General features: G+C 42.3%; 1 protein-coding gene across 3 annotated transcripts in view; it reads right to left on the reverse strand.

Moving 5' to 3' along the window:
• DYM (dymeclin) overlaps window positions 1-13598 on the reverse strand; it is a 392550-nt gene that overhangs the window by 49931 nt on the left and 329021 nt on the right. Inside the window, exon 17 of one of the 3 annotated variants that reach the window (XM_018039569.1) lies at window positions 12814-13300. The exons of the other annotated variants lie outside the window; for them this stretch is intronic. Coding sequence (XP_017895058.1) covers window positions 13286-13300 — 15 coding nt within the window. The 3' untranslated portion in view covers window positions 12814-13285. Of the gene's footprint in view, window positions 1-12813; window positions 13301-13598 lie in introns of those variants that run through there. 3 annotated transcript variants of the gene reach the window in all.

Here is a 13598-nt window from a genome sequence, read left to right on the forward strand (position 1 = left end):
TACTTGCCCAAAATTGGAAGAATAATTCTTCAACAAATTTGGCTTCAGTTCTGCAACGCAAGGAAAACTTCAAAAACTTTTGGCTCATCTTCTTCAGTTGACATTAGCTGGCTAATGTCTCATGAGTAAGAGGCCCTGTGGTTCTCTTAACAACCCAAAAGGCGGTTCTAAGTTTTCTAAATGTTTAATTTATATTTTAAGAAAGAACAAATCAATAAGTACATACTGTTGCGCACTTTCACAAAGAGCTCACTATAACAGCAGTACATACTGTTGCGCACTTTCACAAAGAGCTCACTATAACAGCATTTCCAATGTGAAATAACCTCTTTTACATCAGTCTCATGCACAAAGCTATTATTACATACTCAACAATTATTTTATCAGTATATATTAGTGAACCACCCAAAAGACTATAATGTGCTGTCATGTGGCATAGTACAAATATTATTCAACACACAGCTTGAATTTTCAATCAACTTTAGATACAGCACAATCCTGTGAATTAAACTCTAGGGGTTTTAAGTGATTCACTTTATTATAAACAACCCAAAAAGATGATTAAAATAATTGAGATAAGGCTTGATTATAAACAGCCTTTTTTTCTGGAAACATCTGTGGTAATAATGTGCTATCATTTAAACCAACTGAGAGTGACTCACCATCTGTGAGCAAACGTAACTTTGGTTTCTTTTCTAGTGCTGGGAATGGATTTCTCTATCTCTCTCTCTTTTTAAGCTGAATCATCCATCCTCCATCTATCTGTCCCTCTTGCAACCACGGAGTGAGATGGTAAGCTGCTGTCAAGAATACAGTTTCTTGCTATGTTCCAGAAAAAAGTTAACCGTCCCACTTAAGGAATTTATCCATGACCTTGGCTTCAATGGGATCTTCCTCTAAGTTAGAGTTAACTGGCCTGAGACCTTCCACAGATCAATAAATCTCTGTATTTATTCAGTCATAAATTAAAAAAAACAAGAGTTATATTTCTCACTTATATTTTACTGTCTCAAATATAAAGGATATTCCCTTTCTGAATATATAGCATAATAAATGAACAACAAAGTAACATTCAAACATATAGCCTGTACAGAGTAATTCATTTTGCTTTAAGGTAAGTATTACAGTGAACTATAAAATTAACTTTTAGTATCTGCGATGGCCCATGGAAGGGTTCTTGGGCCAGAGCTGTTCACTAAAGAAATTAGAAAATAAAATTTGCGATCAGAGTAAGTAGAAAAAAATGGACTAAAAACAGAACTAGTGAGAGACAACCCAGAAGAGAGGAGCTGAAGTTTATCATAGGGGAGGGACAGATACAAAAGAGTACCTGGGGATCACAGCAGAGTGAGGAAGTGCTAACTATCTGAAGAGAAAGGGGGTGGGAAAGGACAGGCAAGTGGGAGAGTGCAGAAAGTTCTTAGAAGATGGCGGCTAAGGCCCAGGTCTTGTTTCCTAAATACCATTAAAAAAAAAGGGAATCAGGGTCACTGAAGAAGTGGTTGATTCCAGGGCTGGGGAGGATACAGGAATTAATCTGGAGGAGCTCCTGCTGGCCAGAGCTAAAACAATTTGAGCATCAGAATAAATGACAGTATTGAATTATAATCTATAGGATAAAATACAAAATTATCGTTACGTAAACACCACAGTAATAACTGTGTAGGGACGCTCCACTGATGAATGATAAAATCAAGGCAAAAGTGTCTGGAGAAACAGGATGTTAGCAAAGTCTCACTCCTAAGATAGTAATTGAAAACAAAAGCAGAAATAGTCACTTTTCACTGGAGCAATCTGGTAGACATCACAGTAACTGACTGATCAAGCGTAACATCAAGAGTAGTGAGATAGGCTGATACCAGGTATCTCCTGAGATAATGAACTAAGAGGGACACAATGGTACTTTCATGGTATTTTTGCCAAATGCTTGTATAACTTCAATATAATCATGAGGAACATAAGAAAAACCCAAGTTGAGTGACATCCTAGAAAATAACTGGCCAGCAAACATCCATACCATCAAGGTCATGAATGATAAGGAAAGACTGAGGAACAATCTCAGGTTGGAGGAGACCAAGGAGATTTAGGAACTAAATACAATGTGGGTCTTGAAAAAATTCTGAAACAAAATAAGAACACTGGGAGAAAAAAACAACTGGCATAATTCAAATGAGGTCTGTAATTTAGTTAACAGTATTGTACTTACGTTAATTCTCTGGTTTTGATAATTGTACTATAGTTATATGTGGTTATGTGTGTTGTTAACATCAGAGGATCCTAGATGAAGGGTTTACATGAACTGTCTCTATTACTTTTGTAACTTATCTGTAAGTCTAAAATTATTTTAAAGTAAAATGTAAAAGACAATCAAGGTGGCACTGATTCAAATATCTTCTCTTCTCAACACCCTATCTATTACTATCTGTTAATAAAACTGCTCCCTCCCCAATATTGTCTACACTCTTCTAATATTCTTATTTGTTGTTGTTTAGTTGCTAAGTCATGTCTGACTCTTTTTGTAACCTCATGAACTGTAGCCTGCCCACTGTGGGATTTCCCATGCAAGAATACTAGAATGGGTTGCCATTTCCTTCTTCAGGAGATATTCCCAACCCAGGGACTGAACCCATGTCTCCTGCACTGGCAGTGGATTCTTTACCACTGAGCCACCAGAGGAGCCCCCATTTTTCTTATTTACTACTACCTAAGATAGTATGCAGGTCAGGAAGCAACAGTTAGAACTGGACATGGATCAACAGACTGGTTCCAAATAGGAAAAGGAGTACGTCAAGGCTGTCTATTGTCACCCTGCTTATTTAACATCTATGCAGAGTACATCATGAGAAACGCTGGACTGGAAGAAACACAAGCTGGAATCAAGATTGCTGGGAGAAATATCAATCACCTCACATATGCAGATGACACCACCCTGATGGCAGAAAGTGAAGAGGAGCTAAAAAGCCTCTTGATGAAAGTGAAAGATTAGAGCGAAAAAGTTGGCTTAAAGCTCAACATTCAGAAAACGAAGATCATGGCATCTGGTCCCATCACTTCATGGGAAATAGATGGGGAAACAGTGGAAACAGTGTCAGACTTTATTTTTTGGGGCTCCAAAATCACTGCAGATGGTGACTGCAGCCATGAAATTAAAAGACGCTTACTCCTTGGAAGAAAAGTTATGACCAACCTAGATAGTATATTCAAAAGCAGAGACATTACTTTGCCGACTAAGGTCCGTCTAGTCAAGGCTATGGTTTTTCCTGTGGTCATGTATGGATGTGAGAGTTGGACTGTGAAGAAGGCTGAGTGCCGAAGAATTGATGCTTTTGAACTGTGGTGTTGGAGAAGACTCTTGAGAGTCCCTTGAACTGCAAGGAGATCCAACCAGTCCATTCTGAAGGAGATCAACCCTGGGATTTCTTTGGAAGGAATGATGCTGAAGCTGAAGCTCCAGTACTTTGGCCACCTCATGCAAAGAGTTGACTCACTGGAAAAGACTCTGATGCTGGGAGGGATTGGGGGCAGGAGGAGAAGGGGATGGCAGAGGATGAGATGGCTGGATGGCATCACGGACTCGATGGACATGAGTCTGAGTGAACTCGGGAGATGGTGATGGACAGAAGGCCTGGTGTGCTGCGATTCATGGGGTCGCAGAGAGTCGGACACGACTGAGCGACTAAACTGAAGACAGCAAACACTGGAAACAGTGGCAGGCTTTATTTTTTTGGGCTCCAAAATCACTGTAGATGCTGACTGCAGCCATAAAATTAAAAGACGCTTACTCCTTGGAAGGAAAGTTATGACCAACCTAGACAGCATAGTAAAAAGCAGAGACATTACTTTGCCAACAAAGGTCCATCTAGTCAAGGCTACGGTTTTTCCAGTACTCACGTATGGATATGAGAGTTGGATTATAAAGAAAGCTGAGCGCCGAAGAATTGATGCTTTTGAAATGTGATGTTGGGGAAGACTCCTGAGAGTCCCTTGGACTGCAAGGAGATCTAACCAGTCTATCTTAAATGAGATCAGTCCTGGGTGTTCACTAAAAGGACTGATGTTGAAGCTGAAACTCCAATACTTTGGCCACCTGATGCGAAGAGCTGATGCTGGGAGATTGAAGGCGAGAGGAGAAGGGGACGACAGAGGATGAGGTGGTTGGATGGCATCACTGACTCAATGGCTATGAGTTTGAGTAAACTGTGGAGTTGGTGATGGACAGGGAGGCCTGGCGTGCTGCAGTCCATGGGGTCGCAGAGAGTCGGACCCGACTGAGCGACTGAAGTGAACTGAAGACAGCAAACACTGCAAAGGGAGCTACGAGGATATGCTGTGCAACACAGGGAGTAGAGCCAATACTTCACAATAATCATAAATGGAATAAACTTTAAAAATGGTGAGTCACTATACTGCATACTTGCCAATTATTTACCTTACTGTCATCTCCTTCACACACACACACAAAAATAAAGCTTTATGAGGCAGGGATTTTTGTCTATTTCGCCCACTGTTATATCCAGAGTTTAGAACAGTGCCTGACACATATAGGGAGAGACAATTAAGTGAATTAAAATTGTAAAGAGGGTGGTAAATTAAAAATTAGAAAAGCAGGTCTGGAGATAGGATATTTCACTCCAGAACTCTTGAATTCTATAACAAGTGCCCATTTCCTTTGTAGAATATGTAAAATGAGCTTTTCATTTATCTAGTTACTACATTTACTAAGTAACTACTATGTACCAGACACTGAACTAGGTAGGCGTCAGGAGGATGCAGGGTACTAAGACGTGACCCCTGTTCTCAAGGAAGTTATAGGTGAGTGGGAGAGAGAAAATATTTAAATAACTGCATAAAGGTAGAACAGGAGAGGAGTTCCCAAAAATGTACGTATAAAATACAGTGGGTATTTAGAGGAGGAGACACAGACAGGTTGAGAAATAAAAGGAAAGGCTTCATAAAAGTTGTTAGATTTATCAAGGGCTTCGGTGAACGCTTAGAATTTGAATAAACAAAAAGCAAAGGCGGAGGGGATGGAGAATGGTATATCGGGAAAAGAAAGTTGTATAAGCAAATCCAAACATGCGGGAAGGAAGAAGGCACAGAGCTAGTTCTGCTTGACTGGAGAGTCGGGTGTGGCTGGGGTAGCACTAAGTAGGGAGACAAAGGCGTGGAAGGGCAGGCTGGGCTAGATGGTGGATGGTCTAGAAGTCCAGCCTAAGGATTCCAGACCTTATCAGGTCTCAACAGAGCCTGACCTCTGAACAGTTGAAGGATGTTATTAGGGTACTGCCCTACAAAACTTCTTCATGGAATTTTAGAAGACAAAATTCTAGACTCATAAGAATTATAAGAATTCTTACTCATAAGAATTGTTGGTTCAGAAGGTCAAGAATCTGCAGTGTCAGAGACCTAGGTTTAATCCCTGGGTTGGGAAGATCCCCTGGAAGAGGGCACGGCAACCCACTCCAGTATTTTTGTCTGGAGACTCCCCATGGACAGAGGACCCTGGCAGGCTACAGTCCATGGGGTCGCAGAGTCAGACACGACTGAGTGACTAAGCACAGAACACAGCACAAGAATTATAAGAGGGACTTCCCTGGTGGTCCCGCGGTTAAGACTCTATGCTCCCAATACAGGGGCCTGGGTTTGATTCTTGGTCAGGGAACTAGATCCCACATGCTGCCACTAAAGATCTTACATGCCACAACTTTAAGACTTGGTTCAGCCAAATAAATAAGTATTAAAAATAAAAAAAAAAAAGAACTGCCTGAAATCTTTGGGATCATCCTGTACAACATTTTATCAACAAGAACTCTTTCCATCTTTCCTCTGTCTTATAGACTTGAGCCCCTTTGTCATCTGGCTCAGTTTTCACATTTCCCATTCAGACTTTGTTGTGAATCCACTTCACTACTTCATGAAGCTCCATATGGACTACTAAAGAACTTGACCCATTAGAAAACAGTTCCTTAGGTGGAACTAATACCTGTCTGTGTTCAGTCACTACCCATTCATTGCCCTGTGGTATAAAATAAAAAGCTTAATTCCTCTTTTAGAGTTTAATCCTTAAAGTAGTTGAACACGGTTCTTTTATTTTCCTTTTTTTTCCCCCAAGTCACATATTCTCTGCTCCTAACCTCATGTGACTTAAGAGGGTCTTTACTATAACTTCATCTGCTTGTGCACACAGTTTATTTTACTGATGAGATGCTCAGATGGAACCAAACAATCGCAGTGTGGTCTTACCAGCAAGGAAAAAGGTAAGGTACAGGACAGGGTGAATGAAACAGACTCCGGAAAAAGACTGCCTTGGTTTGAACCTCAGTTTTGCCTCTGGACAGTAACTTCTCTGAGGCTTAGCTGCCTCACCTAGAATCACGACAACAGCAGTAATTCATGGTGCTATAAAGTGCTTAGAAGAGTGTCTTATAGCACTATTAGTATTAATGTGGAGCTTGAGTTCTCAAATTTTACACACAGGCTATATCTGCCAGCATTGTGAGAAACTGTGTATCTGAGGCTTAAGACGAAAAAAGGCTGGCAGCTCTTGTACCATTCTTATACTTACCTTGGGGTTTGATTTTGTTTAAAAGATATATTCTTTTCCAGTTTGAGATTATTCTCAAATAAAGGAGATAAACGAGCATTTGAAAATGGGAGAATGCATCAATCAATTATGTAATTTTGTCCACTGTTTTTATGCCGAAGGCCCACAACTTATTGTTGCTTTCTCCTCTCAGAGGGTCAAAGTCCCCTTCCAATTTGAGTCTTCTGACAACATTTATTTAAGCTCATGCCACTCCATTACATTTGTTCTCTGTACATAACATTCTTTCCATCTTTAGTACACATCATTTAAAAACTTCATGCTCATCAAGAAGCTTCTCATTTTGCTTCTTATTTCTTTTGATGGTATGCCACACTGTTGGTGACTCAAGCACCTTACTTCCCCTTTCATGGTGAAAGCCTGGAAACTACAGCCCAGCATCACCCCAGAAGGGCTTTGGGTGAGACTGTGGCGATGAGACGAACTGGTATTTCAGAAGGCAGAAGAGACACAGAGGCCACTGGTGCTCTAGTAACAGCGGTGGGCAGGCTGTGGGCTTCAGCAAGCATTTTGCCAGTGGTTTCCAGCAATCTCCCTGCAGACCTCCACAAAGATGCTGCAGGCAGGCCAGACCATTGGTGACGACACTCTTGCCACTTCTGATTTCCTGAAAGCCAGCACTGGCTTTTGCTGAAGTTGGCTTCCCTGGTCCTTTCAATGACTGCTAAATTTTCTATATTAAATTGCTTTCTGTTTGCAATCAGGGGTTTTATTTCTCTGACAGGTTTGGTAGGGAGAACAGAAGCTACTCTCTATAACTGAAGTATAAAGGATTTTGTAGGGAAAACAGATTTATGCAACTGTTGGAAAGGCAAGATCAGAGAAGCTGTGACAGAAGAGGGTCTACAGCACTGGGGTGGTTCTCAAGAGCTCTCAGCGAGCAGCTGCAGCAAACCTCAGGACCTATGGGAGCCATCGACGACCCTCACTGCCTACACAGCATGAAGCCAAGCAGGAGCTGCCTCTGGAGAATAATGGCTCCTTCTCATCTGCCTGATGAAGAGATGATGCGGAGGGAAATTGAAAGCAAAAGGAGAAGAGGGTAGCAGAGGATGAGATGGTTGGATGGCATCACTGATTCAATGGATATGAACTTGGGTGAACTCTGGGAGATGGTGAGGGACAGGGAGGCCTGGAGTGATGCAGTCTGTGGGGGCGCAGAGAGTTGGACACAACTGAACGACTGAACAACAATAACTCTTCTGCTTTCCATTTATGCAACTGTGCCTCTCCTTGGCGACTTCAACTCAGAACTATAAGACGGGAGGATTCTGTGAAATGCACCCTGGCGGTTTTCTGTGATGCGGAGGAGACTGGAGAAGGCAGTAACTGTGAGGCAGAGTTGAAAACATACTTCAGTACAAACGTACTTCTCATGTTTGTTTGCACAGGACAATCAGTGATTGTACAGTTAATATTTTTTTATTTTGTTTTCCATCCCTCTTGTATTATATGTTTTCTTGTTATGACCCATATTCAACTTCTAGCAATTTCTGTACTTCTGGCATACAAATCTGACTTCTTCTTCCTTTGCTATGATGAACTGAAATGTGAGCTCTTTGTCATTAAAAAAAAAGCCCCAGATTAATAATATAGCCTTACTGTTTCTTGCATTATCTGAGAGTAAAACTGTTATCAAAAATGTATGCAACTTCCTGCTTTGAGGAGAATGATAATGTTGGTATACACAGACAAAATAATACTCTCAGGGATGGAAAGGTTCTTGAAAGTCACGTAGTTGGATTTGCCAACCAATATTTGAGTCCTTGCAGTTGGAACAGCAAATAATTGCACATGTACATCTTATTGTCTGTTCCTGCTGCCAATGGCAAGCTCTGGGAATAGATCTCAGCAACTCTTTCTGCTGGACCTGCACACAGCCTGAGACTCCTCCCCTCTCTGTGCTGGCCAGCTCGTGCCAACAGAGCTCACCCAGCATGGAACCTGTCTGCCTCCCTGTCAAGTGGCCATCATTCCCCAATGTTACCATCTTCTGTGAGAGTGACTGCATCACTGCCCAGAAGTTGCCTATTCCATCTCTAAGTCTAGTTGACTCTTGAACAGTAAGGATTTAAACTGCATGGATCCACTTAACACATAGGTTTTTTTGTTTTTTGTTTTTTTCCTAATAGTAAATACTGCAGTACTTTACCCTCCATGGTGGGTTGAACCCATGAGTTCAGAAGCACTATGAATACAGAAAAGAAAGAAAGAAAAGAAAGATAACACTAAGTCATATCCAACTCTTGCATTCCCATGGACTGTAGCTCGCCAGGCTCCTCTGTCCATGGGATTCTCTAGGCAAGAATACTGGAATGGGTTGCCATTCCCTTCTCCGGGGGAACTTCCCGACCCAGGAACTGAACCCAGGTCTCCCGCATTGCAGGCAGATACGTTACGAACTGAGCTACATGGGAATACAGAGGGAACTAAATTCCATCTGGGTTTTTGACTATGTGAAGGGTCTGTGCCCTTAATCTGTGCATTGTTCAAGGGTCGACTAGTTCCATTTCGCAGAAAGCTCTTCCTTATATGGGACTGAAATGCAATTTTTCTGTATAAAGCATCTACCTCCTTGTTTCTGTTCCTGAGATCAACATAGTAAGGACAACTCTGCTTTAGTAAACAATTCTTCCAGGACTTGAAGACAGTAAGTCTCTTGTGCTTGGATCCTGTGAATTCCTGTAAGTATGCCCTCTGTCCTTCCACAGGATTGGTGATTCTGTGAAAGTTTTCCAAATTCTCTTAAGGTGTTGCCTCAAAAATTTGCTCCGAATTTTCTAGTACAGACAGCCTCTAGATACTACTAGCTACATACACGTACATTGACGTGCGTACACTGATGAGTCATACAACATTTAGCAAAGTGGAGCCAGGCATCTATGAAAGATGAAGCTAGCCAATGTCTCAAAATTGTCCTTGACACCGCCTAGTCCAAGTCCAAATTCACTTCCGTAAGTAATTCTTCCAATACTTGCATGCCAGTTCTGCAACCAGTCCATCAGAACCTACGTGCAGCCACCATTCCCTGGAACTTTTGTAAATAATACAGATAATGCTCAGCTGTGTTTGACTCGTTGTGACCCCATGCACTGAAGCCTGTCAGGTTCCTCTGTCCATGGAATTTTCCAGGCAAGAATGTTGGAGTGGGTTGCTATTTCCTATTCCAGGGGATCTTTCCGACTCAGTACCACTAGTACTACCTGGGAAGTCTGACACAGACTATACTACCTCCTAAAAAGTCAGCAAATTTGGAAAACTCAGGCCACAGGACTGGAAAAGGTCAGTTTTCATTCCAATTCCAAAGAAAGGCAATGCAAAAGAATGCTCAAACTACTGCACAATTGCACTCATCTCACATGCTAGAAAACTAATGCTCAAAATTCTCCAAGCCAGGCTTTAGCAATACGTGAACTGTGAACTTCCAGATGTTCAAGCTGGTTTTAGAAAAGGCAGAGGAACCAGAGATCAAATTGCCAACATCCGCTGGATCATCAAAAAAGCAAGAGAGTTCTAGAAAACATCTATTTCTGCTTTCTTGACTATGCCAAAGCCTTTGACTGTGTGGATCACAATAAACTGTGGACAATTCTGAAAGAGATGGGAATACCGGACCACCTGACCTGCCTCTTGAGAAATCTGTATGCAGGTCAGGAAGCAACAGTTAGAACTGGACATGGACCAACAGACTTGTTTCAAATAGGAAAAGGAGTACGTCAAGGCTGTCTATTGTCACCCTGCTTATTTAACTTCTATGCAGAGTACATCATGAGAAATGCTGGGCTGGAAGAAGCACAAGCTGGAATCAAGATTACCAGGAGAAGTATCAATCACCTCAGATATGCAGACGACACCACCCTGATGGCAGAAAGTGAAGAGGAACTAAACAGCCTCTTGATGAAAGTGAAAGAGGAGAGTGAAAAAGTTGGTTTAAAGCTCAACATTCAGAAAACGAAGAGGTCCCATCACTTCATGGCAAATAGATGGGGAAACAGTGGAAACAGTGTCAGACTTTATTTTTTGGGGCTCCAAAATCACTGCAGATGGTGACTGCAGCCATGAAATTAAAAGCCGCTTATTCCTTGGAAGGAAAGTTATGACCAACCTAGGTATTATATTGAAAAGCAGAGACATTACTTTGCCAACAAACGTCTATCTAGTCAAGGCTATGGTTTTTCCAGTGGTCATGTATGGATGTGAAAGTTGGACTGTGAAGAAAGCTGAGTGCTGAAGAATTGATGCTTTTGAACTGTGGTGTTAGACAAGACTCTTGAGAGTCTCTTTGGACTGCAAGGAGATCCAACCAGTCCATTCTAAAGGAGATCAGTCCTGGGTGTTCTTTGGAAGGAATGATGCTAAAGCTGAAACTCCAATACTTTGGCCACCTCATGTGAAGAGCTGACTCATTGGAAAGGACTCTGATGCTGAGAGGGATTAGGGGCAGGAGGAGAAGGGGACGACAGAGGATGAGATGGCTGGATGGCATCACCGACTCGATGGACGTGAGTTTGAGTGAACTCCAGGAGTTGGTGATGGACAGGCTGGCCTGGCATGCTGCGATTCATGGGGTAGCAAAGAGTCGGCCATGACTTAGCAACTGAACTGAACTGAAAAGGCCGAAGTGCACTCCTCTGCCAACCAGACAATTACTTGGACAAACAGCACTTCCACCTCTCCACCATGGTCCAAGTCAAGCAATAATTTAACTGATCCCTCTGCTCTCACAGTCACACTACAATCTACTCTCAACACATCAACCAGAGTGATCCGCCTAGAATTAAAACCCCAGCATGCCTCTCCTTTTCTCAAAATCTTGCCTTGGCTCCTCATTCCACTGCCCTGCCCCACCCCTTATCATCTGTTTACCTTCTGCTCCTCTCCCCTTGTCCACACAGTTCTAGCTTCTTTGTTCTCATTATTTCTTCAACATGCTTGACATCCTCCTGGCTTTGGGCCTTTTCAGGTACTGCTTAGGATTCTACTTTGAACCAGCACATCTAATTTGCTCACCTTCTTTTTTTGGTTAAAGGTTGGCTATACCATTCTCTGTTAATTCTACAACCTTCTCCCACCACATCCTCACTGGCACGCCCAAACCCTCTTAAGTTTGCTTGATCATTTCTTTCTTTTCCAGAGCATCTACCACTCTAGATCATTTTGTTATTCATTACACCATGCTGATTATTTGCCGTCTGCTTCCGCCTGCTAAATTACAAGTCCTGAAAGGGCATGGATCTTTGCTCACTCTGTGCCCAGGCACTTAAGAGCAATAGTTGTCACAGAGCAGATGCTTGACAAAGGCCTGCTCAGGGTTGATGGAACCTGTGGCAAGCTTTAACCTAACGTCACACGACCTCATCACTCGTCATCGCCCCCTTCTCCTGAACTCTCATTCCCATCCTGCTCTGGGCTTTCTCTCCCGTGATCCAACCTCCTGTTACTTCTCTGCCTCCCGTGCCCCGCGCTGCCTTTTCAAACCCTGACTTCATGGTTATTATGTCCCGCAACATTCTCAGTTCCTGCACTGGATCTTCCATCTCTCGTCCTCACCTCTTAAACAAGAAGCTGGTTCGCCCCTCAGGACTTCCAAACCCCTGGAGCCTTTGGAAGTAGAAGCTGATGGTTCTTCACACTCCCTAGTCTTCAGGGCCTGGAGGTGCAGCTGGTGTCTTGTCTTCACTGCTGGTCCTTGGCTGTTCCTCTACTCTTAAATACAAAGCTCTGTTCCTATGAGGCCAGTATCAACTTCTTCTCTTCCTTTTACCTGTTGCATGCTGATTCCTAGGCCGCTCTCCTATTTACTGTAGTGTTTGGCTCAGTCTTTCTTCCCCCCCATGGCTTATCATCCTGGGTTGACTATGATGCCCACGTGTATGGCCCACGGTTGACTTCAAAACCATTAACTGGCTCGATCACACTGACTTCCATTTACATCCATATCATTTCAGTCCCCCGCTCACAGCTGAAGCCAGACCATGTTGTCATGGAGATCTGCTCCTTGTGAACACCTTAAGTCTAAATATACTGCTCTCTAATCACAATTTCCATGACTTCTACTTCACTGGTTCTTTGATCTCATTCAAATCCCCCTTCCCTTCATTCCTCTCCATTACCCTTTCCTTACAGTCTCTTGTTACACCTCTTTCTTGACTTTCCTAAACACCAAGATCTATCACTTCCTGTGAGTTGCCACTCTAATCATCATGCCTTGTAACATGGCATAGTTCAAATAAATTCAAAAGGGTGAGAAAAAACCTAAGAGACCTCAGATATCTTACTTTAGGTAAGAGAGGAAATAATATGAATTCTCTACACTTACAGACTTGTCAGGAAAGAGAGTCAAGTCAGAGCTGGAGGGTCTGGTGAACTGTGATCAGGTTTTATGCCGTTGCCACATGCTGGTGCCATTTTGGTTGAGGAGCAGACCACCCCCCGCCCTCTACCGCAAGGCTATCTGTGTACAGTGGAACTGCTGCAAGTGATCATGACTAATGCACTGTTGCTTGACGAACTCTGTTGTTGTAACTGAAAATATTTTCATATCCTACAATGTTTATTAAGCAGTGGTTCCAGTGATAGTGCTGCAAGGCACAACCCCCAAACAGTAACTTTGGAAAAAAGTTGTGACCAAAACTATGAAGAAGGCCGAACATTCTCTGTGATACCCTGTGTGTTGTTCATTTAGGAATGAGCACTCTAAAAAAAAAGGGAGGTAATGAAAGAAAAAATTAAAAGAAGTATTAAGGTAAAAATAGGCGACAATGTCGTACATTCACGCATTTCTCCCCAAAATCCCCTTTACATCTTTTCTTGTGGGAAAATTAAGTCTTGAAATATGAGTTTTATATCATGATATTGCCTCAGGAACACATTTAGTGCACAGATTTAAATGTTTCCTCTAAACACTGTATTTCTCCTACCTCTTCCACAAAATACTCCTCTTTTTGTAGCTACACCCAGGTACACAGTGAATAATGTGGTGATTATAAGTACG

Source organism: Capra hircus, chromosome 24 (assembly GCF_001704415.2).
Source record: "Capra hircus breed San Clemente chromosome 24, ASM170441v1, whole genome shotgun sequence".
Classification (NCBI taxonomy): Eukaryota; Metazoa; Chordata; class Mammalia; order Artiodactyla; family Bovidae; genus Capra; species Capra hircus.